The 25,204-nt window shown below is 46.2% G+C and overlaps 1 protein-coding gene across 5 annotated transcripts; it reads right to left on the minus strand.

Annotated features, from left to right (window-relative positions):
* Positions 1-988: 988 nt before the first annotated feature.
* On the minus strand, positions 989-21,960 carry LOC132406517 (transmembrane protein 205-like). 5 transcript variants are annotated; one of them, XM_059992304.1, is made up of 5 exons: positions 13,875-14,908; positions 12,624-12,777; positions 12,354-12,461; positions 10,183-10,346; positions 989-2,976 (listed from the first exon to the last, which is right to left on the minus strand). In XM_059992304.1, the coding sequence occupies exons 3-5, from the start codon at positions 12,451-12,453 to the stop codon at positions 2,674-2,676; spliced, it is 567 nt and encodes a 188-aa protein (XP_059848287.1). In that variant the 5' UTR covers positions 12,454-12,461; positions 12,624-12,777; positions 13,875-14,908; the 3' UTR covers positions 989-2,673. The 5 variants fall into 5 exon arrangements, with proteins under 5 accessions (XP_059848287.1, XP_059848283.1, XP_059848284.1 ...); XM_059992300.1 differs by having other exon boundaries at positions 12,354-12,533; positions 13,875-14,905; XM_059992301.1 differs by lacking the exons at positions 12,624-12,777; positions 13,875-14,908 and adding an exon at positions 21,815-21,960 and having other exon boundaries at positions 12,354-12,533.
* Between the last annotated feature and the right edge of the window lie 3,244 nt (positions 21,961-25,204).

The following is a 25,204-nucleotide window of genomic DNA, read 5'->3' on the forward strand; positions in this document are numbered from 1 at the left end:
AGGAAATCTGGATGTCGAACCTGACTAGAGGGCTCAAAAAGAGGATCTTCATAGCAGTCATAGAGACTAATCTCACGTACAGATACAAGACGTGGACACTCACCAAGACCATGCAAAAGTCACTAGATTGTTGCTATACACGAATGCTTCAGATGGCTCTTGACGTGAGTTGGCAACAGCACATGACGAGTGTCAAGGTCTATAACGACCCACTGATGCTCACTACTAAAATCGAGGTGAGAAGACTGCAACTAGTGGGGCACTGTCTACGCCACCCTGAGCTACCTGCCAGTCTAGTCATCACATGGGAGCCCAAGCATGGGAGGATGAACCCTGGGTGTCCTCCCAAGACTATGGTCAACACGCTCCCAGAAGATAGCGCACAGCTAATGTAGCTGAACTGAACACACTGATGAGGGAGAGGGAGGAGTGGAGAGTCCATCATCATGCCCGACACCAGCCCCCTAGGCCTGAGTTAATGTAACTAACTAACTTCCTTTGACCCTCACGGAACCTGAACATAATCAGCCTTTACAGCCTCCCTATACAGCATCACCAAACTTTACCCAACCAGCATCTCCCCACACTGCCATGTTCAACCTTTATCCAATCTAATCCCACCCTCTCCGTCCTCCAGTCTGCACCTTTTTGTGATGCCCCCATTTTGAATGGTAAGGATAATAAGAAGCAGGGCTTTTATCTGACTTGAATGTTCTAATGCAGTGGCTCTGACGTCATATACATGCACCCACCATCTTCAGACATTCACCCGGCCCCATCCTCCAACTCACGTCACATGCCACTAACTGTGTCAGTGCTGACCATGGGAATCCAACTCAACCACTCTCAAGGTGCTAATTCTCTACCTGCTTAACTGGAATCCGTGTAAGCTTGTGTGACAAAATATTATTGGTACCGGTCGCAATTCCTGCAATTGTAAGGCTACTCAACAAAATGTCCTACAGGAAAATGCAATGGATCAAGACTCTTCTGATGAAATACTGCATTTAATGACACCAGTTGAAAAGGTAAGAAATCATGAGGAATGTTACACAGGAAAAAATTAATAATGACTGGCCATCATTGAGGCTCAGCAGAACTGAATGTTTCTCCTGAGATAAAGATGTCAGTTCCCAAGCATTATCAGGCATTCAATCAAGCTTTTCCAGGTTGATTTTACACATACAGTGACCATAACAACACTGAATTTCCAACTTGGATTTTCAAAAACAACATGACAAATGACCATGTAGGATCTAAGGAATTCATTACTTGTGTCTGTTCAAATTGTAATGGTTGTGAGGAGCTCATTTTGCCTTGAAATGGAGACATAGATTAGTAAGTTCTATTAACTTAATGAAGGCCATGGTATTTGGCAGCCCTGGCCACAACACTGAGCAGTCCCTCACCCACACCTCACTCTGGAGGAAGAGTGATAAAGCAGTGTCTTACAGTTCCCTCTCTGCCTACCTTGGGTTTTTGTTACATAACTTAACTCAGTCATCAGCAACACCTGACCAATCCACTTGTTTTCTGACTCCCCTGTGATTCACAGACTCACAGTCACGGGGCCCTAGGAAAGGCTGAGTAATACTATTTGTTGTGATCTACTCCATAAACAGGTGGCACCAGAGAGACAGGAATGCAATGCCCAGCTTCATTCTTGACCACACGAGAGATTTTATCTTTTCAGATGGTTACCGTTATACTGATCGCTCTCGCATGTTCTCTTCTGGATCCAGTCAAAGTGGATGTACTCACCTGGATAACATCTGCTACGGAATGTTGAAAAGAATCAAAGTAAAGTTACAGCTAGTTTATCAATCCAATATACAGCAAACTAACTTAGGCTTATAACGTGATATTAATAATTGTTTTGCCCTATGCAAAAGACTGCTTCGACAACTCTGAATCAGCCTGGGCTGAGCTACCAACGGATGGTAGACTGCCGGAGTCAGATTCAGACTGAAGTCCTCTCTATTTTGCTCATGAATTGGATCTTCAAGAGATTCGTTGGCATGGCCTTGCTGTTTTCTGTACTAGCCACTAATGTACTGTGTACTCAGGCTGCTCCTAGATCCCAAACGTACTCCCAGGGCAGTAGCATGACGTAAAGCCTGTTTACACCATCACTCAGCCTCAGTCTCGGTCAGGGTGGTGGGTTCATCCTCACTTCAGACAAAAGGAAAACAGGACTTCTGTAATGTGATATGCTGAAATGTGACCTCTTCATGCTCCTGAAGTGCAAAAAAATATATTGCTGTTTCGAGACACAGAAGTATCTGAAACACGTTGACAATTTAATACAATATGAATGGGGCTTTGTGCTGTGGACCCTCATGCGGAAGGAACGAGAATGCCCTATCCATCTATCCTAAGAACAGATTGTGTGCCTGGCTGCTGAAGCTTTCACACAAAACTTGGCCCCTCACACAAAATATACCTTTCAGAACTTCGGTGTTTCCTCCTGATGGTTGGTGACTGGGAAATTTGAGAATAAAATTATCAAAACTAAGATACACAGAGGTGGTTATTCTCAGAAAATGACAGAAAAAATTGGCAGAGAAAGACAACAGGGATTTTCTAGAAAGTAACACACAGAAAATGCTGAGGAACACAGCAGATCAGACAGCATCTATGAAAAAGAATAAAGAGTCAACAAAGTCTTTTTTTCTAGAAAGTCTTCAGATTGGCCGCAGTGTAGAAGAGATTCACCCCATTACAGATTACACAGATGAAATTACACACCATGCTGAGAGCATGATACTTCTTAAAGCGATAACTCAGCTTCCCATACTTTGCATCACTCTTCTTCAGCTTGCTGTAGGCCTCCTGTTTGGTGCCGATTCCCACCTCGTCTCCGAGGCTGTGCTCCCGCTCGATCTTTTCCATCTTCAGCCTCATCTCACTTACGGTTTGACTGAACCATTGAGCGTTGAGCCCGGAGAAGATCACACAGACAAAGAATGATGTGATCTGCCAGAAAACAGTTACAAAAGCAAAGCGGGTTAAATAATTAAAAACTCTTCAAGTCCCAACTCCTTCTCACAGCTCCATCAGCTGTCCTGACCTCACTCATTTCCGGCACCTGAAAGCAGTTTCCAAGGGGCTCTCTAACATAGAAAACCTACAGCACATTACAGGCCCTTCGGCCCACAATGCTGTGCCAAACATGTACTTACTTTAGAAATTACCTTGGGTTACCCATAGCCCCCAAGATTCTTAAGAAACCCTATTGTATCCCTCTGGTTATGAATAACTTGATTTAAGGGAATTCAACTATATATAGGTACTGCCATACATTTTTAAAACATTTTCAAGCTAGTAACAATAATAATAAAATGTTTCACTGTTTTCATTAATTACCTAACACTATATATTCCATTAGTTTATTTATGGGTAGTGTCAGAAATGGACAGAATGAGCAACTTCAAGTTCCTGGGTGCCAATATCTCTAAGGATCTATCCTGGGCACAACATATCGATGCAGCTACAAAGAAGACACAACAGCAGCTATACTTCATTAGGAGTTTGATAAGATTTTGTATGTCACCAAAAGACACACAAACTTCTAAAGACAGACGGTGAAGATCATTTACAGATCATTTAACTGGCTGCATCACCATCTAGAATAGGGGCTGGGGGAGGGGGTAGGGGCTAGAGCACAGAATTGGAAAAAGCTGCGGGAAGTTGTAAATGCAGTCAGCTCCATCATGGGCACTAGCCTCTGTAGTATCCAGAACATCTTCAAGGAGTGATGCCTCAAAAGGTGGCATCCATCATCCAGAAAATGCCCTCTTCTCACTGCTACACTCAGTGATTCAGGAACAGCTTCTTCCCCTCTGTCATCTGATTTCCAAATGGACACTGAACCCATGAACACTATCTCACTACTTCTTTTATTTCTATGTAACTATTGGATATATACTTACTCTAATTCATGTTTTTTCTATTATTATGGATTGCATTGTACTGCTGCCAAAAAGACCACAAATTTCACAACATACGCTGGTGATATTAAACTTGATTCTGATTACTCATTGAAATGAAGGAATTATAGCAACTGTGTTATAGTGATACAATAGATGTGACTATAGAAAACAGATGTTTCAGATAAATCGGCTCTTAAACTATCTGTATTGTTTTTCCACAAGAGGCCAGTGATAGCTGCTTCTATATCCAACGTTTCTAACATTGTGTACAAATCAAAACTGGTCCAAATAATGCAAATACTTGACTGAATTTGGGACTGAAGTGCAGTGGGCAAAGTATTTAAGAACATTTCACATTCCACGCTTAGTCTACAACTCAATGGCACGAGTGATGGTATTTCCAATCTTGGGTAAACCCCACTCCCCCACTCCAGTATGTTCCCTGCATCTACATTACTCTCCTTTCAATCTTCCCACTTTTGACCCCTTTCCCAGCCCCATTCCATTGCCCTCTCACCCACTGTCATGACCCTCGCCCTCCTGGGTCCATCCACCCACTACGTACACTTTTCACCCACAGGATTCATTCACCCCATCTGGTTGTGGCTCCATCTGCCATTCACCTTTTCCTTGATAGTTCCCATTATTACCTCCCTTATCAGATTCCCATAGCCCTTTGTTCCCTAACACAAGAAAGTCTGCAGATACCAGAAATCTAGGGCAACCCACACACAAAATGCTGGAGGAACTCAGCAAGCCAGGCAGCATCTATGGAAATGAATAAACAGTCGACATTTCAGGCTGAGATCCTTCTTCAGGACATTATTCCTGCGTATCACACTCCAGCACTCACCTTCACTCTTTCCTCCTCCCACCTCACACCATCTGCTTCTCTTCATCCATCACCCAATCCTATACGCCAACTCCATCATTCCCCCTCACTTACCAAACTTCACCTATTTCTCATCCTTCAGCCGTCCTCAGTGCATCAATCACCCTGGCTCCTGCCTCGCCCCTCCTCCTCTACTCTATACCATCTATCTCTCCTCTCCACTCTCAGTCCTGATTCAGGCTTTCAACCTGAAACATTTATTACTCAAAGTACATATATGTCATCATATATAACCCTGGGATTCATTTTCTTGTGGGTAGTCACAGTAACACAACAGAACCGGATGCAACGTGGCGCAGCGTCCAAACTGGAGTCAGAGCTCCTCACCCCCTCAGTTTTCACTTGGCAAAAGACAAGCTCTTAGAGTTCATTGGACTAAAAGGCCTGAACTATATTTGTATATATATTTTTTTCTGCGGTTGTATTTTACTGATATTCTATATGTGCTTGTTATCTGATATATGCAAGGACTAGGCCTCAAGCCGTGGGGTCACCTGTTTACAGCCACTAAGAGGAAGGAGTGGGAGCCAGTGCACCCCACAGGGACGGTGTGGCATGGCATCCAGGCTGTACTGCCCCAAGTGTTTGCTCGGCAGAAGACAGGCTCTGTTGTAGTTGACTACAGATTGATGGCTCAAGTTTGGACTTCCCATTACGTGGCTGTGTGATACCACATGTGCTTGCTGTCTTGTACATGTTGTGTGTGTCTGTGTTTTTCACTTTGGCCCTGGAGTAATGCTGTCTCATTTGGCTGTGTTCATGTACGGTTGAATGACAATTAAACTGGAATTGAATTGAAAGACCACACCCAACAGGATGGACGAACAACCAATGTTCAAATGATCATAATAATTCCTTTCCCTTCGCAGATGCTGCTCGACCTGCTGAGTTTCTCCAGCAGATTGTTGTTCGCTGCTTACGTGTTGTCTTATATCTGTTATTGAGGTCCAGGATGGGGTAGCATTTCTGTTGAAGGGGCTTATCATGTCCATTCTGGGGCAACTCACTCAGCTTTGGTCTCCTTCGGACACCCAGATCTGTCCGCTGTTTGCATGCGACAGCGGCCACACCCTGGTACACCACTTCGACAGGCAGGCTAAACCAGGTGAGAGTAGCCTCATACCCTGGTGAGATGGAGGCATGCCTATTACAGCTTGCAAAGTGAGATCTATAGTGAGAGCCAACGGCCAGGAAGGTGGTACTGCAACACTCCATGGAGAGCGAATGGCTTGACGAGGCACAAAAGATGTCATGGTTATTCACTGCAACCAAAGAAGACCCCAGTTGTTGATGTTTGTTTGTATCATTGGACCTGGTCTGAGGTCAAGAGAGTGGAACTGCCACAGTGCAATGGCTTTCCACTCTGAAAACTCTCCCACAACAGGTTTTCTGTCATCGTCAGACGCAACGGGCAACCACCATATCTGTCATTGCTAACTGGCAAAGTTTATTAACTCAGTGGCCACTTTATTAGGTACACCTGTCTGTTAATGTTAATATCTAATCAACCAATCATGTGACAGAAACTCGTGTATAAAAACATGCAGACACAGACAAGAGGTTCAGTTGCTGTTCAGACCAAACATCACAAAGGGAAAGAAATGTGATCTGAGTGACTTTGACCATAGAATAATTGTTGGTGCCAGATGGGGTGGTTTGAGTATCTCAGAAACTGTTGATCTCCTGGGATTTTCACGCCACCAGTCTCTAGAGTTTACAGAAAATGGTGCAAGAAACAAAAAACCCAGTGAGCAGCGGTTCTGTGGGCAAAAATGCCTCGTTAATGAGAGAGGTCAGAGGGAAATAGACAAACCGGTTCAATCTGACAAAAAGACAACAGTAACTCATAACCACAGAGCATCTCTGAACGTACAACATGTTAAGCCTTGAAGTGGAGCAGGGGAAGACCACACCGGGTTCCAGTCTTGTACCTAATAAAGTGGCCACTGAGTGCATATTTTCCACTCTGTCTAAATTTGTTCATCTAATTTGGGTGTGATGAGGGAGGACACAGCAATATCCTTTGGAGAGAAGGGGGAGTAGGGATGAGTTGTCAAAAAACCCCTCTTGGAATCTCACACTTCGTCATTTAAAAAACAAGGACAATGGAGGAGGGTGGGGTCAGTGCAGCTGCATTTACTGTTGGGTTCACACTTAAAAAGATCAAAGGATCATTCTGCTGCACAAGGAGTGACAGTCACAACTTTCAGGAAAGTTGAGTAACTTGAGTAAAAAAGTAATTGGTCTCTAAGTTTTTGTTTAATGCAGAGACATAAACGGTTTCTACTTTTTCTGGTTAACTTCTATGCTGCAACTGGTACCACGATTAGCACACACGATGTAAAACACAAAATGCTGGAAGAGGTCCGGCAGCGTCTACGGAAAAGAATAAATCGTCGACCTTTCAGGCCAAGACCCTTCTTCAGGACTGAGCAGGAAGGCAGGGGAGATGCCGGAACTAAAATGTGGGGGGAGGGGAAAGAAGCTAGCTGGAAGGTGATTGAAGTCAAGTAAGTAGGAACAGTCAAGGCTGGGGAGGAAAGAATCTGATAGGAGAGGAGAGTGGACAATAGGAGAAAGGGAAGGAGCAGGGGACCCAAAAGAGAGGTAATAAACAGGTGAGAAGAAGTAAAAGGTCTGACTGGGAAATAGAGCAGGGGGCAGGGAAAATCTTGTTCATCAGTAGGAGAAACCGATATACATACTATCAGTTTGGAAGGTACCCAGACTGAATACAAAGTGTTGCTCGTGCACCCCTAGAAATGATGCTTGTGCCAAGATGAGGTCATGGATCGGCACGTTGGAATAGGGATTAAAATGTTTGGCCACCGGGAAGTCCTGCTTGTGGTGGATGTGCAGAGCTGCTCCATTTCATGGAGGGTCTCACCTGTGTAGAGGGGGCCACATCGGGAGCACCGGGCACAACAGAGTTAAGGAAAAACTTCTTCTCCCAGAGAGTTGTGGGGGTCTGGAATGCACTGCCTCGGAAGGCAGTGGAGGCCAATCCTCTGGATGCTTTCAAGAAGGAGCTATATAGGTATCTTATGAATAGGGGAATCAAGGGATATGGGGACAAGGCAGGAACTGGGTATTGATAGTAGATGATCAGCCATGATCTCAGAATGGCAGTGCAGGCTCGAAGGGCTGAATGGTCTACTTCTGCACCTATTGTCTATTGAAACCCCACCAGATTCACAGGTAAGGTACTGCCTCACCTCAAAGCACTGCTTGGGGCCTTGAATGGAGCTGAGGGAGGTGGTGTATGGGCAGATGTGGCACTTACGCCACTTGTAGGGATAAGTGCCAGGAGGGAGATTAATAGGGAGGAGCAAATAGACAAGGGAATCACTGAGAAAGTGATCCATGTGGGGGGGGTAATGATAAGTTTAGTTGGAGGGTCCCTTTGGAGATGGCGGAACTGCGGAGGATAACGTGTTGGGTGCATAGGCTGATGGGCTGGTAGATAAGGACAAGAGGGACTATCACTATTATGATGGCGGGAAGATGGGGTGAACACAAAAGTACGGGAACTGGAGATGTGGGTGAGGGCAGCATCAATAGTAGAGGGAGAGAAACCCCATTCTTTAAAGAAGGACGATATCTCTGACGTCCTGGAATGGAAAGTCGCATCCTGAGAACAGATGCATGAGAGGCGAAGAGACTGTGAAAAGGGAAGAGAATTTTTACAGGAGATAGGGTGGGAAGAGATAACAATGGGAATCAGTAAGGTTATAAAGGATGTCAGTTGACAGTTTGTCTCCAGAGATAGAGAATGAGAGATTGATAAAGAGTAAGGAGTGTCACAGATGGCCCAAGTGTACTCCCAGTAGTGAGGCTGCTAATGAACTCAGTAGTGGAATGGATCATTATAGTTCTTTGACAATTTATTTTACTTATTGAGATACAGCATGGTATAGGCCTTCCCAGCCCTTCAAGCCACACTACCAACAATCCCCAATTTGACCCTAGCCTAGTCACAAGGCAACTTACAATGACCAATTAACCTACCAACCAATATGTTTTTGAACTGTGGGAGGAAATCAGAGCATCTGGAGGAAACATAGGCGGTCACGGGGAGAACGGACAAACTCCTTACAGACAGTGGAGAGAATTATACATTGAGATGTGATACAAAAGTGCCAAAGATCTGTGACAGAAACCTGCCCACCTCTCTGGTGCATATTGCTCTGCCAGGAACCGGGCAAAGATGCTCTCTTCCCCACTGCTGCACGCTGCAGTGTTAGGGACCTGGTATGAGTCCCCACTCTCCACTAGGGCTCCCACACCCACCGTTCTGTGATTATAAGCTACTTGTGAGGAGTGATGTTTGACGAGCGGGGATGAGGTGTGGCTTCTCACCAATGACATACAGGCTCAGGTTGCACCCTGGTAATCAGTGAGGTCGTTCCCTATATTGATACACCACCCAACCCCTACAGTCTCGCTCGTCAGCTCCTCGCGGAAACTACTGTCTTTCCCTCTCTTCGGATGCCCATCCCCACCCCAGAGGGTTTTTTGCCGCTGATGATCGGCTGCATTCATCAACGTGGCCCAGCCAGCTCCTGCCCTCCACACTGTTGTTGAGCTGTGGAATGACTCACTCACTGGTGGAGTGCCTGTTTGGGGGAGGGGGGAGGAGAGGTTCACTGTGTGCAGTGCAAGTGCATGCCTGCAGGAAAATGAATCTCAGAATAGTATATGGTGACATTCATTCAGTGGCCACTTTATTAGGTATACCAGCTCATTACTGCAAATATCTAATCAGCCAACCACATGGCAGCATCTCAAGCATAAAAGCTGCAGACATGGTCAGGAGGTTCAGTTGCTGTTCAGGGCAAACATCAGAATGGGGAAGGAATGTGATCTAAGCGACTTTGAGGAATTTTTGTTGGTGCCAGACAGGGTGGATTCAGTATCTCAGAAACTGCTGATTTTCACACAGTACTATGAGCTTACAGAGAATGGTGTGAGATACAAAAAAATAACAGTGCGTAGCAGTTCTGTGGGCAAAAATGAGAGAGATCAGACTGATTCAAGCTGACGGGAAGATGACAGAATCTCAAATAACCACACATTACAACAGTGGTGTGCAGAAGAGCATCTCTGAAGACACATCAAACCTTGAAGTGGATGAGCTACATCAGAAGACCACTCTTGTACCCGATATAGTGGACACTGAGTGTTCATGTACTTCCATAATAACTTTACTTCGAACTTTGAAGTGGTTGTGTTGTTATACAGTGGGGTTTATACTTGTGAGTTCTTGAACTAAAGGACGCAGTGTGCATCACCTGTTTTACTGCTAGACTTCTACTGCCATTCTCTCACCCTAAGTTACCTGAATATTGCCTGTCTTACCTGCACTGCTTCAGCCTTGTTGAGTAGCTCGTGTGGGTGATACAGAGCATAAAGAGCCAGATTAAGGAAGGATCCTCCCAGGACACAGTAGAGGTAACAGGGAATCAGTTTACCCTGCACCTGGCTGAATGTATGTTTGCTGACGCTGTTGATCAAAACAACACCTGAGGAGACAAAGAGCACCATTCATAAATTCTAATTGTTTATCACAGACGAGGCATATGGATTCCATAACACCATAATCCATAGGAGCACAATTAAGGCATCTAGGCCATCAAGTCGGCTGTGCCATTGAATCATACCTGATTCATTCTCCCTCTCAACGCCACTGAGATTCAAACTCAGGAAAGGTTAATTCAGAATTGACATTCAGAAGTTCCACTTCACAAAGAGGAACCAACATTTGGAACACATCTTCAAAAGGAGTGGAAGACAGGACAAAGCTACTACGATGATGAGAATCTTACTGGGTAGATGAATGAGGCTAAACCCAATGGACTTGCATGTGAATAAATGCTTTCTTTCTAGATTTCCAGACCACCTGGCATCTGCTCTTCATCAGCTCCACTGTGATCAGGATTTCTGGAGCTTTTGGGAATTATAGATATGAACGCCACAGAACAGCACACTGTGTAACTTATTTTTTGACCCTCAAAATAATCAGTACCAAGTGGAAAAAAGTGACCAAATCAATTTGTAAATGTGCCATTTGCTTAACAATCAATACTGAAGATACAGAATATTTAGAAATACTGTGGGTACACAACTGCTGTTAGGACACTCTGCATAGAGTCCATAATAATTTTTAATGAAGTGTGTCACCTTCTACAAAATCTCACGATGGCAGTAGGCCACCTGTGCACGGGCTCCAATTGGGCCGGTCTATAAATGGGAGGGAGGGGGGAGCATAACCCATTACTGAATAACACAGTTTAACCCTTCCACTGTCCTTGTGAGCTGACAATTTCCACTTTGTTTTCCCTGACATCCATACAGCACAAGTTCAGGCAGTGGCTACCGTCTGTGAATGTGCAGGCTGGAGTGTATTCTTATAAATGAAAGCAAACCATGGCAGTGGTTTATTATTATTTGGGAGATACAGTGTGGAACAGGCCCTCCTGGCCTAATGAGACACACTGCCCAGCAACCCACTGATTTAACACCAGCCTAATCACAGAACAATTTACAATGACCAATTAACCTACTAACTGGTACGTCTTTGGACCATGGGAGGAATTCCATGATGGCACAAGCCCCTTAGAGACAGTGCTGGAATTGAACTCTGAACTCCAATGCCCTGGGCTGTAATAGTGTCACACTAAACACTGGGCTACTTCTTAATGTGAGGATGTCTAGATCTGGTGAAATTTGATTTTAGGGTAAAACAATATGGCCATTTAGTGCAACAGACACTGGTGAACTAGGCTTGAGTTTTTCCAGCTCAGGGTCAGGTTCAGTTTGCAAGCAGAATTCCTAGCTGCATAATACAGCATCTACTGAAGCACCTGACCACTAGCCAAAGTTGACTTGCTGTGATGCCTAATACCATATCCATCACTTACAGCTGATTCAAGGGTTCTGAAATCAATAACTGTACAATTGATGTTTATTGAGATACAGGCCCTTCGAGTCTCGCCACCAGCCTAATCACGGGACAATTTTAGAAGCAGTGCAACAACCCTGACTAGACCTGTAAGTGTTTCTGCTTCAATGAGAATTGTACAATCAATGTTCTGTTCTGCTGCATCCTCAGATGGGGCGGTACGGTAAATTGGGTTATTGGTTAATTGGGACAACTCTTAAAGAAAGGCCAGTACAGTAGCACAATGGTTAGCACAGAGCTTTACAGTACCAGCGACCCATTTCAACTGCTGTCTATAAGGAGTTTGTACATTGTCCCCATGACAATGTGGGTTTCCTCCAGGTGCTGTGGCTTCTTCCCACAGCCCAAAGAGGTACGGGTTGGTAAGTTAATTGGTCATTGTACATTGTCCCATGATTTGGTTAGGATTAGGGCAGGGGCTGCTGGACGGTGTGGCTGAAAGGGCCAGACAGGCCTATTCCAAGCTGTGCTCTCAATAAATAAAGAAGAAGTTCACGTCAAGGTCAAGAACACAATCTTTGCTACGATCTAACTAATTCTGCAGTGCTGACTCTTGCCCTGATCTTACCTGATATGAACGATACCCATATCTGCATGCCCCAGGTGGTAGACAGCAGGACCAGGTGGGTCGCTTTGACCAGTGTAGTAGGATCTCCTTCTGTCGGCATTTTGGAGTCTGGATTGAACGAAGATGAATTCAACAGTGAACTTCCCAGCTCTAAGTCCCTTTCCCCCTCGAGGAAGATTCCTGACAACAATGATATTGTGTGTATGTGAGAAACTTTTAAATGAGAGTCATCTTTCAACAACTCAGTGGGGTGTGCGGTAAAGCTGATACCTCATAGCTCCAGACACCCAGATACAATTCCGACCTTGAGGACTGTTTGTATGGAACGTACATTCTCCCTGTGAACCTCTGTGTGCTTCGATTTCCTCCCACATCCCGAAAATGTACAGGTTGCTTGGTTACCTGGATGTGATTGCCCCCTGCTCTGTAGACAAACAGTAGAATCCGGATGAAGTTGGTGAGAATATAGGGAGGATGAAAAGCACTTTGATATCGTTAGTATACAAATGGACAAGAACTGGGTTGATTGGCCTGTTGCCATGCAACATCACTCCATGGCTCTAAGCACAAACCTTGCTCAGAGGCAACATTTCCCTTTGAATCAAACAGTTTATTAATTAAAATCCCTTTCACAGATTTCAGCCCTTTATCCACACTGACACTGCCAGGAGCGTTGAACCACTGTCCAGGACAGTCAGAATGCACCGTCAAAGGGGCTCTTCTGCCTTAGAACCAACAGAGGTGGAGCCCTGCATTGTCGGAAAACCGGTACCGAGGAAGTACCCAGCTCTTCTTCTCCCATCTTTCAGCTAGTCTTCTTCCCCCCCCCACCCCCCCCCCACCTTTTTATTCCGGCATCTTCTCCCTTCCCGCTCAGTCCTGAGGAAGTGTCTTGGTCTGCAACATCAACTGCTTATTCATTTCCATAGATGCTGCCTGATCTGCTGAGCTCCTCCAGCATCAGCGTTTTGTGTGTTGCTGAGGGAATACTGCCTGGATGGGGAGTCTGTGATTTTGTAAGGTCAAAGGGAAATTGTTGAGTAGCAGTGTTAAGACTTTACTGGAGGCAAATGGCAGCCCAATGCTTTTCACAACACATTTCGGACATCCTGAGCGTATGAATACATTAAGTGCAAAACTGACTTGCCTTAGAAATAACTTTCATTACATTACGGTCAAGTCCTAAAAACAGTAAAACAACTTGACAAGTAATGAAGAATCTAACTTGGAAAATAAATATACTGGGGCCACTCAGTTAGGCCCTGACTGATCTAGGCAAAGTTCACAGCCACTTCCTGAGATGGTCTGTGTTCTAATTCCTGTCGTGAATATACTTAACCCCCAGGTAGTGGGGTAGTGGGGACTACAAAGGTTCGCAATCTCAGTAAAGAAATTTCTCTTCATTTCCCTCCAGAATAACCACTCCCTTATCAAGAAACAATGAGCAAACTCTCTCGACAGAGGAATCACTAACCATGCTCTTTTACCTGCTACTTCTATCTGTGAAGCTGCACAACTTACCTTATGAAGAACCTGCCTTCATCATACGAATATGTCTCTCAGCGGCTCTGTATTTTTCCCTATCGACGTCACGGTTACACAGCACACTGTAGGTTTCACAAGATAGTGCTCAAACTGAAAGCAAACAAGCTTTAATATCCAAGGCCAATATGGCCGAGAAATACACAGAACAAACTGACAAGTGTACTGCACAATTTCCTCTCCCAAGACACTGACTCATTAAATGATTTCCGCATCCCCTAATCTCTCAAATTTTAAATAAAAGTTTCCAACAAATGCCACTAGTGTGACAACAACGGTTCAAGTAACAGCTGCAAATACTGCTCACTCAGACTGACACCACAGTTAACACTGCCATTACTCCCCTCCAGATGCTCCGGTTTCCTCCCCGGCCCAAAGGCATACTGGTCAGTAGGTTAATTACTCATTGTAAATTGTCCCGTGATTAGGCTCGGATTGAATCGGGGGTTGCTGGGTGGTGTGGCTTGAAGGGGCAGTAGGGCACATTCTGCACCGTGTCTCAATATATAAGTGTTAGTGAAATGATTTTGGGTTAAGATTACAGAAACTGCTGCAGATGATATCGTCTACTGAAAATGACTCTACTGCACCTCCGATACATTTTTAACAGTAAGTCAACAAACATCTTTAGTAATTTACTAAATGCTGGAGGAACTCAGTGGGTTAAACAGCATCTATGGAAGGAAATAGTTAATGATTTGGGTCAAGACTTTTCATCAGTTCAGGGAAGAAAGAGGGCAGATAGCCAGTATAACAAAGGTAGGGGAAGGGGTGGGGCAAAAGCAGGCAGGTGATAGCTGGGTCCATTAGAGGGGGGGATGATAGACAGAGGATGGAGGTGAAGAGTGGCAAAGATATAAGAAGCTGACAAATGAAAAGTGGAAGTGACAAGCAGCTGAAGATGGAATGTGATGGGGAGGAGAGTGGAGGATGGAATGTGACGGGGAGGAGAGTGGAGGATGGAATGTGATGGGGAGGAGAGTGGATGATGGAATGTGATGGGTAGGAGAGTGGAGGATGGAATGTGATGGGGAGGAGAGTGGAGGATGGAATGTGACGGGGAGGAGACTGGAGGATGGAATGTGACGGGGAGGAGAGTGGAGGATGGAATGTGACGGGGAGGAGACTGGAGGATGGAATGTGACGGGGAGGAGAGTGGATGATGGAATGTGATGGGTAGGAGAGTGGAGGATGGAATGTGACGGGGAGGAGAGAGGAGGATGGAATGTGACGGGGAGGAGAGTGGAGGATGGAATGTGACGGGGAGGAGAGTGGAGGATGGAATGTGACGGGGAGGAGAGTGGAGGATGGAATGTGACGGGGAGGAGAGAGGAGGATGGAATGTGATGGGGAGGAGAGTGGAGGATGGAATGTGATGGGGAGGAGAGTGGAGGATGGAATGTGACGGGGAGGAGAGTGGATGATGGAATGTGACGGGGAGGAGAGTGGAGGATGGAATGTGACGGGGAGGAGAGTGGAGGATGGAATGTGACGGGGAGGAGACTGGAGGATGGAATGTGACGGGGAGGAGAGAGGAGGATGGAATGTGATGGGGAGGAGAGTGGAGGATGGAATGTGATGGGGAGGAGACTGGAGGATGGAATGTGACGGGGAGGAGACTGGAGGATGGAATGTGATGGGTAGGAGACTGGAGGATGGAATGTGACGGGGAGGAGACTGGAGGATGGAATGTGACGGGGAGGAGAGTGGAGGATGGAATGTGACGGGGAGGAGAGAGGAGGATGGAATGTGATGGGGAGGAGAGTGGAGGATGGAATGTGATGGGGAGGAGAGTGGAGGATGGAATGTGACGGGGAGGAGAGTGGATGATGGAATGTGACGGGGAGGAGAGTGGAGGATGGAATGTGACGGGGAGGAGAGTGGAGGATGGAATGTGACGGGGAGGAGACTGGAGGATGGAATGTGACGGGGAGGAGAGAGGAGGATGGAATGTGATGGGGAGGAGAGTGGAGGATGGAATGTGATGGGGAGGAGACTGGAGGATGGAATGTGACGGGGAGGAGAGAGGAGGATGGAATGTGATGGGGAGGAGAGAGGAGGATGGAATGTGATGGGGAGGAGAGTGGAGGATGGAATGTGATGGGGAGGAGACTGGAGGATGGAATGTGACGGGGAGGAGACGAGGATGGAATGTGATGGGGAGGAGAGTAGAGGATGGAATGTGACGGGGAGGAGAGTGGAGGATGGAATGTGATGGGGAGGAGAGTGGAGGATGGAATGTGATGGGTAGGAGAGTGGAGGATGGAATGTGACGGGTAGGAGAGTGGAGGATGGAATGTGATGGGTAGGAGACTGGAGGATGGAATGTGACGGGGAGGAGAGTGGAGGATGGAATGTGTCGGGGAGGAGAGTGGAGGATGGAATGTGATGGGGAGGAGAGTGGAGGATGGAATGTGACGGGGAGGAGAGTGGAGGATGGAATGTGACGGGGAGGAGAGTGGAGGATGGAATGTGACGGGGAGGAGAGTGGAGGATGGAATGTGACGGGGAGGAGAGTGGAGGATGGAATGTGACGGGGAGGAGAGAGGAGGATGGAATGTGATGGGGAGGAGAGTGGAGGATGGAATGTGACGGGGAGGAGAGAGGAGGATGGAATGTGACGGGGAGGAGAGAGGAGGATGGAATGTGATGGGGAGGAGAGAGGAGGATGGAATGTGATGGGGAGGAGAGAGGAGGATGGAATGTGACGGGGAGGAGAGTGGAGGATGGAATGTGATGGGGAGGAGAGAGGAGGATGGAATGTGTCGGGGAGGAGAGTGGAGGATGGAATGTGATGGGGAGGAGACTGGAGGATGGAATGTGACGGGGAGGAGACGAGGATGGAATGTGTCGGGGAGGAGAGTGGAGGATGGAATGTGACGGGGAGGAGAGTGGAGGATGGAATGTGACGGGGAGGAGAGTGGAGGATGGAATGTGACGGGGAGGAGAGTGGAGGATGGAATGTGACGGGGAGGAGAGTGGAGGATGGAATGTGACGGGGAGGAGAGTGGAGGATGGAATGTGACGGGGAGGAGACTGGAGGATGGAATGTGACGGGGAGGAGAGTGGAGGATGGAATGTGATGGGGAGGAGAGAGGAGGATGGAATGTGATGGGGAGGAGACTGGAGGATGGAATGTGACGGGGAGGAGAGAGGAGGATGGAATGTGACGGGGAGGAGAGAGGAGGATGGAATGTGATGGGGAGGAGAGAGGAGGATGGAATGTGATGGGGAGGAGAGAGGAGGATGGAATGTGACGGGGAGGAGAGTGGAGGATGGAATGTGATGGGGAGGAGAGAGGAGGATGGAATGTGTCGGGGAGGAGAGTGGAGGATGGAATGTGATGGGGAGGAGACTGGAGGATGGAATGTGACGGGGAGGAGACGAGGATGGAATGTGTCGGGGAGGAGAGTGGAGGATGGAATGTGACGGGGAGGAGAGTGGAGGATGGAATGTGACGGGGAGGAGAGTGGAGGATGGAATGTGACGGGGAGGAGAGTGGAGGATGGAATGTGACGGGGAGGAGAGTGGAGGATGGAATGTGACGGGGAGGAGAGTGGAGGATGGAATGTGACGGGGAGGAGAGTGGAGGACAGATTGAGAAGGGGTACTGAAGGGAGGGACATGTGAATGATAGGCAGAATGAGAGGGCAAAGGATGAGACAGCATAAGGGAAATAAAGTGGGCAAAGGTGAGTATTTAATATTCATTTCATTATGTTGGACATTACCAAAATGGAATATGTGTACACCAGGCAATCTTGGCTGTTACAGCAGATAAAGAGAAGATTCTTGATGAAACCTCTTCCCCCTTGTGTCACCTTGTAGCACTGGAACAATAAATGACACCAATGTATTCACCTGCTGAGCTCCTCCAGCATTTTGTACATTGCTCCAGGTTCCCAGTCTATCGTGTCGTCCATATTCTGTAGATCATTCACCTTTTCCAGTGCCTTCTGCCACGTAGTTAGCCTATCACTCCTTTCCCTTAATGCTTATTGTTCCACATTACTTATAGAACAGTACAGCAGAGGAACAGGCCCTTCAGCCCACAAAGCTGTGCCAAACTAACTGAAAAGCAAATCAAAAAAACTCCAAAAACGAATCCCTCCTACCTACACAATATCCATATCCCTCTATCCTCCTCAGATTCATGCACCTATCTAAACGTTTCTCAAACACCTCAAACTTATTTGCCTCTAGCACCAAACCAGGCAGCACATCCCAGGCATCCACCACTCTCAAAACTTACCCCTCACATCCCCCTTGAAACTACCCCCTCTCCCTTTCAATGCATGCCCTCTGGTATTAGACATTCCTACACGTGGAAAAAAATACTCCTGTCTACACTATCTATGCCTTTCATTATCTTATACTGTAAACTTGTCTCAGACCTCCCCTCGGCCTCCTCCACTCCACGTTTGTCCAGCCTCTCATGAAAGTACACGCCCTTTAAACCCGGCAGCATCCCAGTAAATGTCTTCTGCACATCGTCCAAAGTCTCAATAGTGGGGCAACCAGAACTGTACACAATACTCCAGATGTGGCCTAACCAGATTCTGCAAATTTGCAACATTACTTCTTGACTTTTGAACTCAATGCATCGACTAATAAAAGCAAACATCCCATACAGAAGATGCTGGAAATGCTCAGATTTGGCAAAGTAAGAAACAAGGTTGAAGTTGCACTTTGATGAAAACTGACGGATCCTTATGGAAGGTCATAGATCAAAGATGTTTACCTCTCTCTCCAGACGCAGCCTGGTTTGTTGAGCATTTATAGAATATTCTGTTCCTTCTTGGATCACAGGATTTCATTCTCTACAGTCCCACAATCTCTTTGACCGCCCCCACCATCAGGCAGGAGGTACCATACACCAGGTAAGGACCATTACAATGGGAAGCAGCTTCTTCCCAAGGCGGTGAGACTACTGAACTCCCTGCCACCACCCAAGTTCATCATTTACGAAGCAACAGTAGTGCTTTACTTTTTCACATGTGTCATGAACACACCTGACACTGAATGTCAATCTTCTGAAGTACATTTTGTTACTTGTTAATTGATCTGTGGTAATATTAGTTTGTGTTTCTGTGTGAGTTATATGCACTGTGTTGTGCACCTTGCTCCAGAGGAATGTTGTTTCACTGGGCGGTGTACAAGTAAGCTGAATGACAATAAACCAAGTTTAAGGGGTTAGGCTTTGGGATTAAGGGGCTGGAGTTAGCTAAGGTTACTAGTAGGGATCAATATTTAGGTGGCATCTTTAGAGCCAATGCTTGAGGTAGAGTGTTGGCAGGAGTGGACAGTGTTTCTAGATAGGGACTGAGGGAGGGATAGTAGGAGACAGCAAGGACAATATGTCAATAGGAGACTGTAACAGTTACGGTTAGACACAGCGGGGAAGTGCCAATAAGAGGGGAAGCCGTAATAAGAACAGGGAGAAAGGTCAGAATTGGGGATGGTTGGAGCCAGCACCAAGGATTTGGGTGGAGGAAGAAGAATCTACCAGGCCAGGTGAGGTGTGGTAATGGCAGTGACATGAAAAAGAGGCATTGGTGGGAGTAGAGAAATAAGAAGAGGATCCATTCTGAAAATAGGCAGTTAGCCTAACACTTTACAGTGCCAGTGACCCAGGTTCAATTCCTGCTGCTGTGTTTGTGTGTTCTCCTTGTGACTGTGTGGGTTTCCTCCAAGTGCCCTGGTTTCCACCCACAGTCCAAAGGACACACAGGTTTGTAGGTTAATTGGTCACATGGGTGTTACTGGGCAACAATAAATAAATAAAGAAAAGATACTGACTGGAGTTGGGAAGACACACAGCTAGACACACAGGAATTCAGTGCAGAGGGGCGAAGGTAAGGCAGCAGCAGTAGACGAACTGTATTTGTAAGAGGTAGTTGGAGGAATGCAGGGAGACAAGAGTGGTTCATTGTGAATCCTCCTGTGAGGATTAAGACCGAATGAGTCATTGTTTCTACCCATCTCTGTGAGATTCTATTTGAGAGAAGGGGAAGAGACAGTGACAATGAGAAAAGGGGGAGAATGTGCCTATGAGAAGAGGGAAAGACAGTGGTGGAAAGGGGGAGAGACTGTGTGTGGGAGAAGGAAGAACAATGATTGGGGAAAGAGTATCTGAGAAAAGGGAACAGGAGGTTTAGGACAAATGGAGGAGGCAGTATCCAGAGGAGGGTTAGAGTTGGTATCTGGGAGAGAAAACAGAGTTAGTGGTTGGGGAAGGGTACAGAGTATCTGGGAGAAGGAAGAAAAATAGGGGAAATTGGACTTTGAGGACTGGTGATGTCTGGGACAGGGTTAGTATCTAACAAGGTGCCTGAGAAATGGGGTCAGTAATTAGAGGCGGAGTTGTTGAAACCTAACCTCACATTCTGTCTACGTGGAACCTGCTCATTCTTGACATGACTGCATGGGTCTTCCCTCTTCACCCCACAAAACCCGCTGGCTGGCTAAAATAAAAACAGAAAATTCTGGAAACACTCAGCAGGTCAGGCCACATCTGTGAAAAAGAGAAAGAGTCAACAATTCAGGGCACAGAGTCTTCAGAAGATGAGGTGGTGTTCCTCAAGCTTTTCTTGAACCTCATCATAACAGTGCAGAGATCATAGACCCAAAGTCAGAGTGGGAGTGGGGTGGTAAATTAAAGTGGTAGACAGCTGGAAGTTCAGCAAACTCCTCTGGACCAAATGTAGACGTTCCGTAAACAGGTGACCACACTTGTGTTTGGTTTTTCCAACAGCGTGAATACAACATGTAGTACTCTAGACTGAAGGAAATGCAAGTGACTTGCTGCTGTCATGGTTGTTGGTAGCAAGCTGCTTTCCTGAGATGGAGGCAGAGAGGTTCAGAGAAGGAAGGGAAACGTCAGAGATGAACCACGTGAAGGGCAGGACAGGGTGGAAAATGACAGCAAAAGTCACAAAATGGTCGAGTCCTCCATGAGTAAAGGAAACAAAACCAAGACAGTCAAAGAGCTGAGCGAATGGGCCCAGGCAGGTCTGAAACAAATACCGTTCCATATAACCTATAAAAGATAGGCACAGCCCAGGCCGCATAAGTGACCATAGACAAGGAGAAAGTGAGGAGTTCAGTAAGTTGTTTAATGTGGTAAGCTATGTGTGTTTGTGAGGGGTACTGGTTGGGCCTCTGCTCAAGGGAGAAGCAGAGGTCTCTCAGATCATCCTAATGTGCAAAGTAAAAATGAACATGATGGAATCAGGGAATGGTTAAACTGATGAAAGGCGTCAATGTATCATGGATATAACTGGATCAGAGGAGCAAGGTTAGAGTCAAAGTAGGAGGAAGTATGCTTGGTGGAGCCAGAGCAAGCTGAAACAATGAGTTGTCCAGGGAAATCCTGCTTGTGGGTTTTGTGCAGGAAGCAGAAATGGACTTTATGGTGCTGGGTGACTATAGAGCTGAAAATTGTGGAGGGAAGATCTGCCAGGGACATAAGGTAGGTTATTAGCCTCCCATAAATGTTTCCAGCATTTTCCATTTCATTTCAGACTTCTTGCACCTTAAGTTTTTTTTAACCCACTGTAATTTCGCCCCTAAGTTTCTCTTTTCATAGATGCTGACTGACTTGACCAGTGTTTAGTGTGTTTTCTGTTTTCATTTCAAAAAGAGGAATTGGGCAAGCGTGAGAGTGATTAAGTTGCAAAGGTGTAGGGAAACGGCAGGGTGAAGAGACGATTCCCCGGGAGACAGCATGGACCTGACAGGCCGAATGGTCTCATTCACGGCCTATCATACCGGTATTTCCACTTTCAGTTAGAAGTAGGCATGAAGAGACTACTTTCCGGGAGTCATTGTCCAAAAGGTAGAGAGCGGATAATTTACACGGCCAACAACCCCCAGCCCTATCCCCGACCTTCGGCCACTCCACCAGCTCCTATCACTCACCTATTCGGACCACTCGCCCGCTCAAGCCGCGGCAGCTGATTGACAAGCTCGTTCGTCAATCATTAACATGGAATTCTGTGATTTGCTACCAGCTGAGCCAATCATAGTTGACCTACAGTCCTGCCTCCGCAATTGGTTGACGACAGACTGGGCGGCGGGCCACCGGCAAGCTCAGTGACGGAAGTCGGTGTGTAACAAACGACTCGCGGACTCCTCGGGGCGTAACGCGTTTCTACTTAATTACAAAATTAAATTACAGAGTGTGCAAAATACCGTTAAGAGACATCTTGCACCACAAAGTCTTAGGTTAAAAGAAAGCTCATTTTAAGTGAAGATAATTTAGCATCTGAAATTAGAATAATTTTCAATAAAAGTCATTACTCGTAGTAAAACGTTGGCGTAGTCAGAGGTCGAACTGTCAACGTTTCGTTCTTTTCCTTCAGCCTGCAGGTCCGGCATACATGCCCGGCCGGTGGAATGAGTAACACGATGAAGGCTCTCGGCCCGAAACGTCAGCTGTACTCTTGGCCTGCTGAGTTCCTTCAGCGTTTTCCAGCGACTGCGCATTTTCTCCCGTTGGTGATTCAATCACAGGAATCCGTTTTCAGCATCATTTTGTGCCCTAGGCTTTATGATCTCGACCTTCCTTCTCAATGGTTCAATTTCACCTCAGAGAATGTATACAGTATTCAACCTGAAAGCCTTACTCTTCACAGACGTTTAAAAAAAAACTGAATTAGCTTAAACTATCTTTAATCTGAGAAGCTCTTGTAGGTTTTCACAAATGAAACCAAGTGAGGCGTTTTATGTTTAATGAAACCTTTAACACATTTTGTTGAACGAGAACACACTCACTCACTCACTGCTGGAGGAGCTCAGGCAACATCTGACATTTTGAACTCTATGTTACATCACTAAAACCGGCATTGTGAGTGTGTCTGGAGCTCCGACGAGCCAGTCGGCTCGGGTTCTGTGTTGCTAGGGTGGAGGAACCCCAGAGGCCTCTGGCTTGTCCAGAGGGATATGAACACACTCATGGTCATGTTGTGACGCCAGGAGCATGGTAGCAGAATACTCCAAATCTTGGTGGGCCTCTTTAAGGTTTAAGTCTCTTACCTATAATAAGTCTTTTCTCCCCATTGCAAAATGTGGAATGGGCCATTGTAAGGGGGCCGAAGGGGATGTAAGTGTGGCATGGCGGATGAAAACAAATGAGGCAGAATGTAGGTCAACAGGAACCCAAGAGTGCTGTACGCCATGATGGGAGATAGTCGATAGTCCAAAAGTCTGTAAAAGGTGAGTTTTCATTGATCGGTATTTATGGTGTTCAGGCCGGTGTTCACGTAGACTCACCACTCTCACAGACGGTATTGCAGAGCAACGCTACCACATCGTAGAATCTGGCAGAGATTTCTTGCAGAGCAAACTGGGCCTCAGCTTGTACAAGAAAAGTGATGGCATTTTGCTCCCAAAACTCCAGCAGTTTCATCACCCTATATTCTGTCTGGGTAGCCTCCAACTTGATGTCATGAATATTGATGTCCAGTAAAAAAATTCCCCTCACCCTCCCCTCTTCTATTCCCCACTGGCCTCTTTCCTCTTCTCACCTGCATATCACCTCCTTCCCTTTCTCCTATGGTCCACTGTCCTCTCCAGCCCTTTACCTTTCCCACCCACTTATCACTTTCTTGCAATCCTCCTTCCCCTCCCACTTTCTCAGCCTGAAGCCTTTCCGGTTCTGAAGAAGAGTCTTGGCCTGAAACGTCCAAACATTCTGACTGACCTGCTGAGTTCCTCCAGCAGTTTGTATATATTGATTTGGATTTCCAGCACCTGCAGGATTTCTTGTGCTTACCAGTTCTAAGTTGTTGCTAGGTGCCAGCAAAGCCAGTCATCTGCTTGGAGTTCAATGGACCGATAGATGGGGCAAGAGGGGCCCACCTAGATTCATCACCATAGAGCCCTCTGATTGGGGGGGGCACCACCTTCTCCTTTGTACCCTCCTCCAATTGACAGAGTCCTTTATCCCAAGCTTATGCATTTGACATCAATGGCTGAACAATCCGCCATTTAGCAAATTCTACTTCACAAGACGATCGATGTGACAGTAACACTACCCACAAAATATAAAATTGTATTTAATGTCTGAAATCCCCATGGAGGGTATTCTGCCCTCCCAACCCAGACTGACCTATTTGTGACTCCAAACCAGGAGGTAGTTGACTCTTAACTGCCCGGTCTGTTCAGTGGTAAATAAGAATGAGCAATCAGGGATTGGCAATCAATACCAGCGCAGGTCTTGATAACCACATACCAAAGTTCATAGTAAATTTATTATCAAACTACATATTTATTACCATTTTGATCAAAAAGCTCCAGAGCCTGGTCGTCTGTACCTCTCTCTCCAACTGGTTCCTTGACTTCCTCAAAGGAAGATGACAGTCTGTGCAGATCAGAAATAACATGTTCACCTCACTGAGAATTAACACCGGTGCACCACAGGGATGTGTGCTTGGCCCACTACTCCACTCTCTCTGCACCCATGACTGTGTGGCTAGGCACAGCTCAAATCCCATCTATACATTTGCTGATGACACAACTATTGTTGGCAGAATTTCAGATGGTGACGAGAGGGCGTAACGTGAGTGAGATAAATCAGCTTGCTGAGTGGTGTTGCAGCAACAACCTTGCATTCAATGTAATTAAGATGAAAGAATTGATTGTGGACTTCAGAAAGGGTAAAATGAGGGAGCGCACATCAGTCCTCTTAGAGGAATCACAAGTGGAAAGAGTGAGCAACATCAACTTCCTGGGTGTCAATATGTCTGAGAATCTCACCTGCGTCCAACATATTGATGCAGCTACAAAGAAGGTACAACAGGTACAATATTTCATTAGGAGTTTGAGGAGATTTGGTATGTCACCTAAAACACTCACAAATTTCTACAGATGCAGCACGGAGAGCATTTTTACTGGCTGCATCAACATCTGGCGTGAGGGGTTGGGGGGGGCGGGGTCTCCTGCACAGGATTGAAATAAACTGCAGATAGTTGTAAACTTAGTCAGCTCCATCATGGGCACTGGCCTAGGTAGCTTTGAGGATTCAGTTGCACAAGGAGGTTTTGAAGCTTATTGATTAGTCTTGAGGGGATGATGGTGTGTGCTGAGCTGTAGTCGATAAATAGCAGCTTGATGTAGGCACCTTGCTGTCCAGATGTTCCAGGATTAAGTGAAGATCCAATGAGATGGCATCTGCTGTGGACCTGCTGTGCTGGTAGGAGAACTGGAACAGACCTAAGTCACTTCTCAGGCAGAAGTTGATATGTTTCATCACCAACCTCTCAAAACACTTCATCATTGTGGATGTAAGTGTTACTGGACAATAGTTAT

The sequence above is a fragment of the Hypanus sabinus genome, chromosome 16 (genome assembly GCF_030144855.1).
Source record: "Hypanus sabinus isolate sHypSab1 chromosome 16, sHypSab1.hap1, whole genome shotgun sequence".
Taxonomy (NCBI): Eukaryota; Metazoa; Chordata; class Chondrichthyes; order Myliobatiformes; family Dasyatidae; genus Hypanus; species Hypanus sabinus.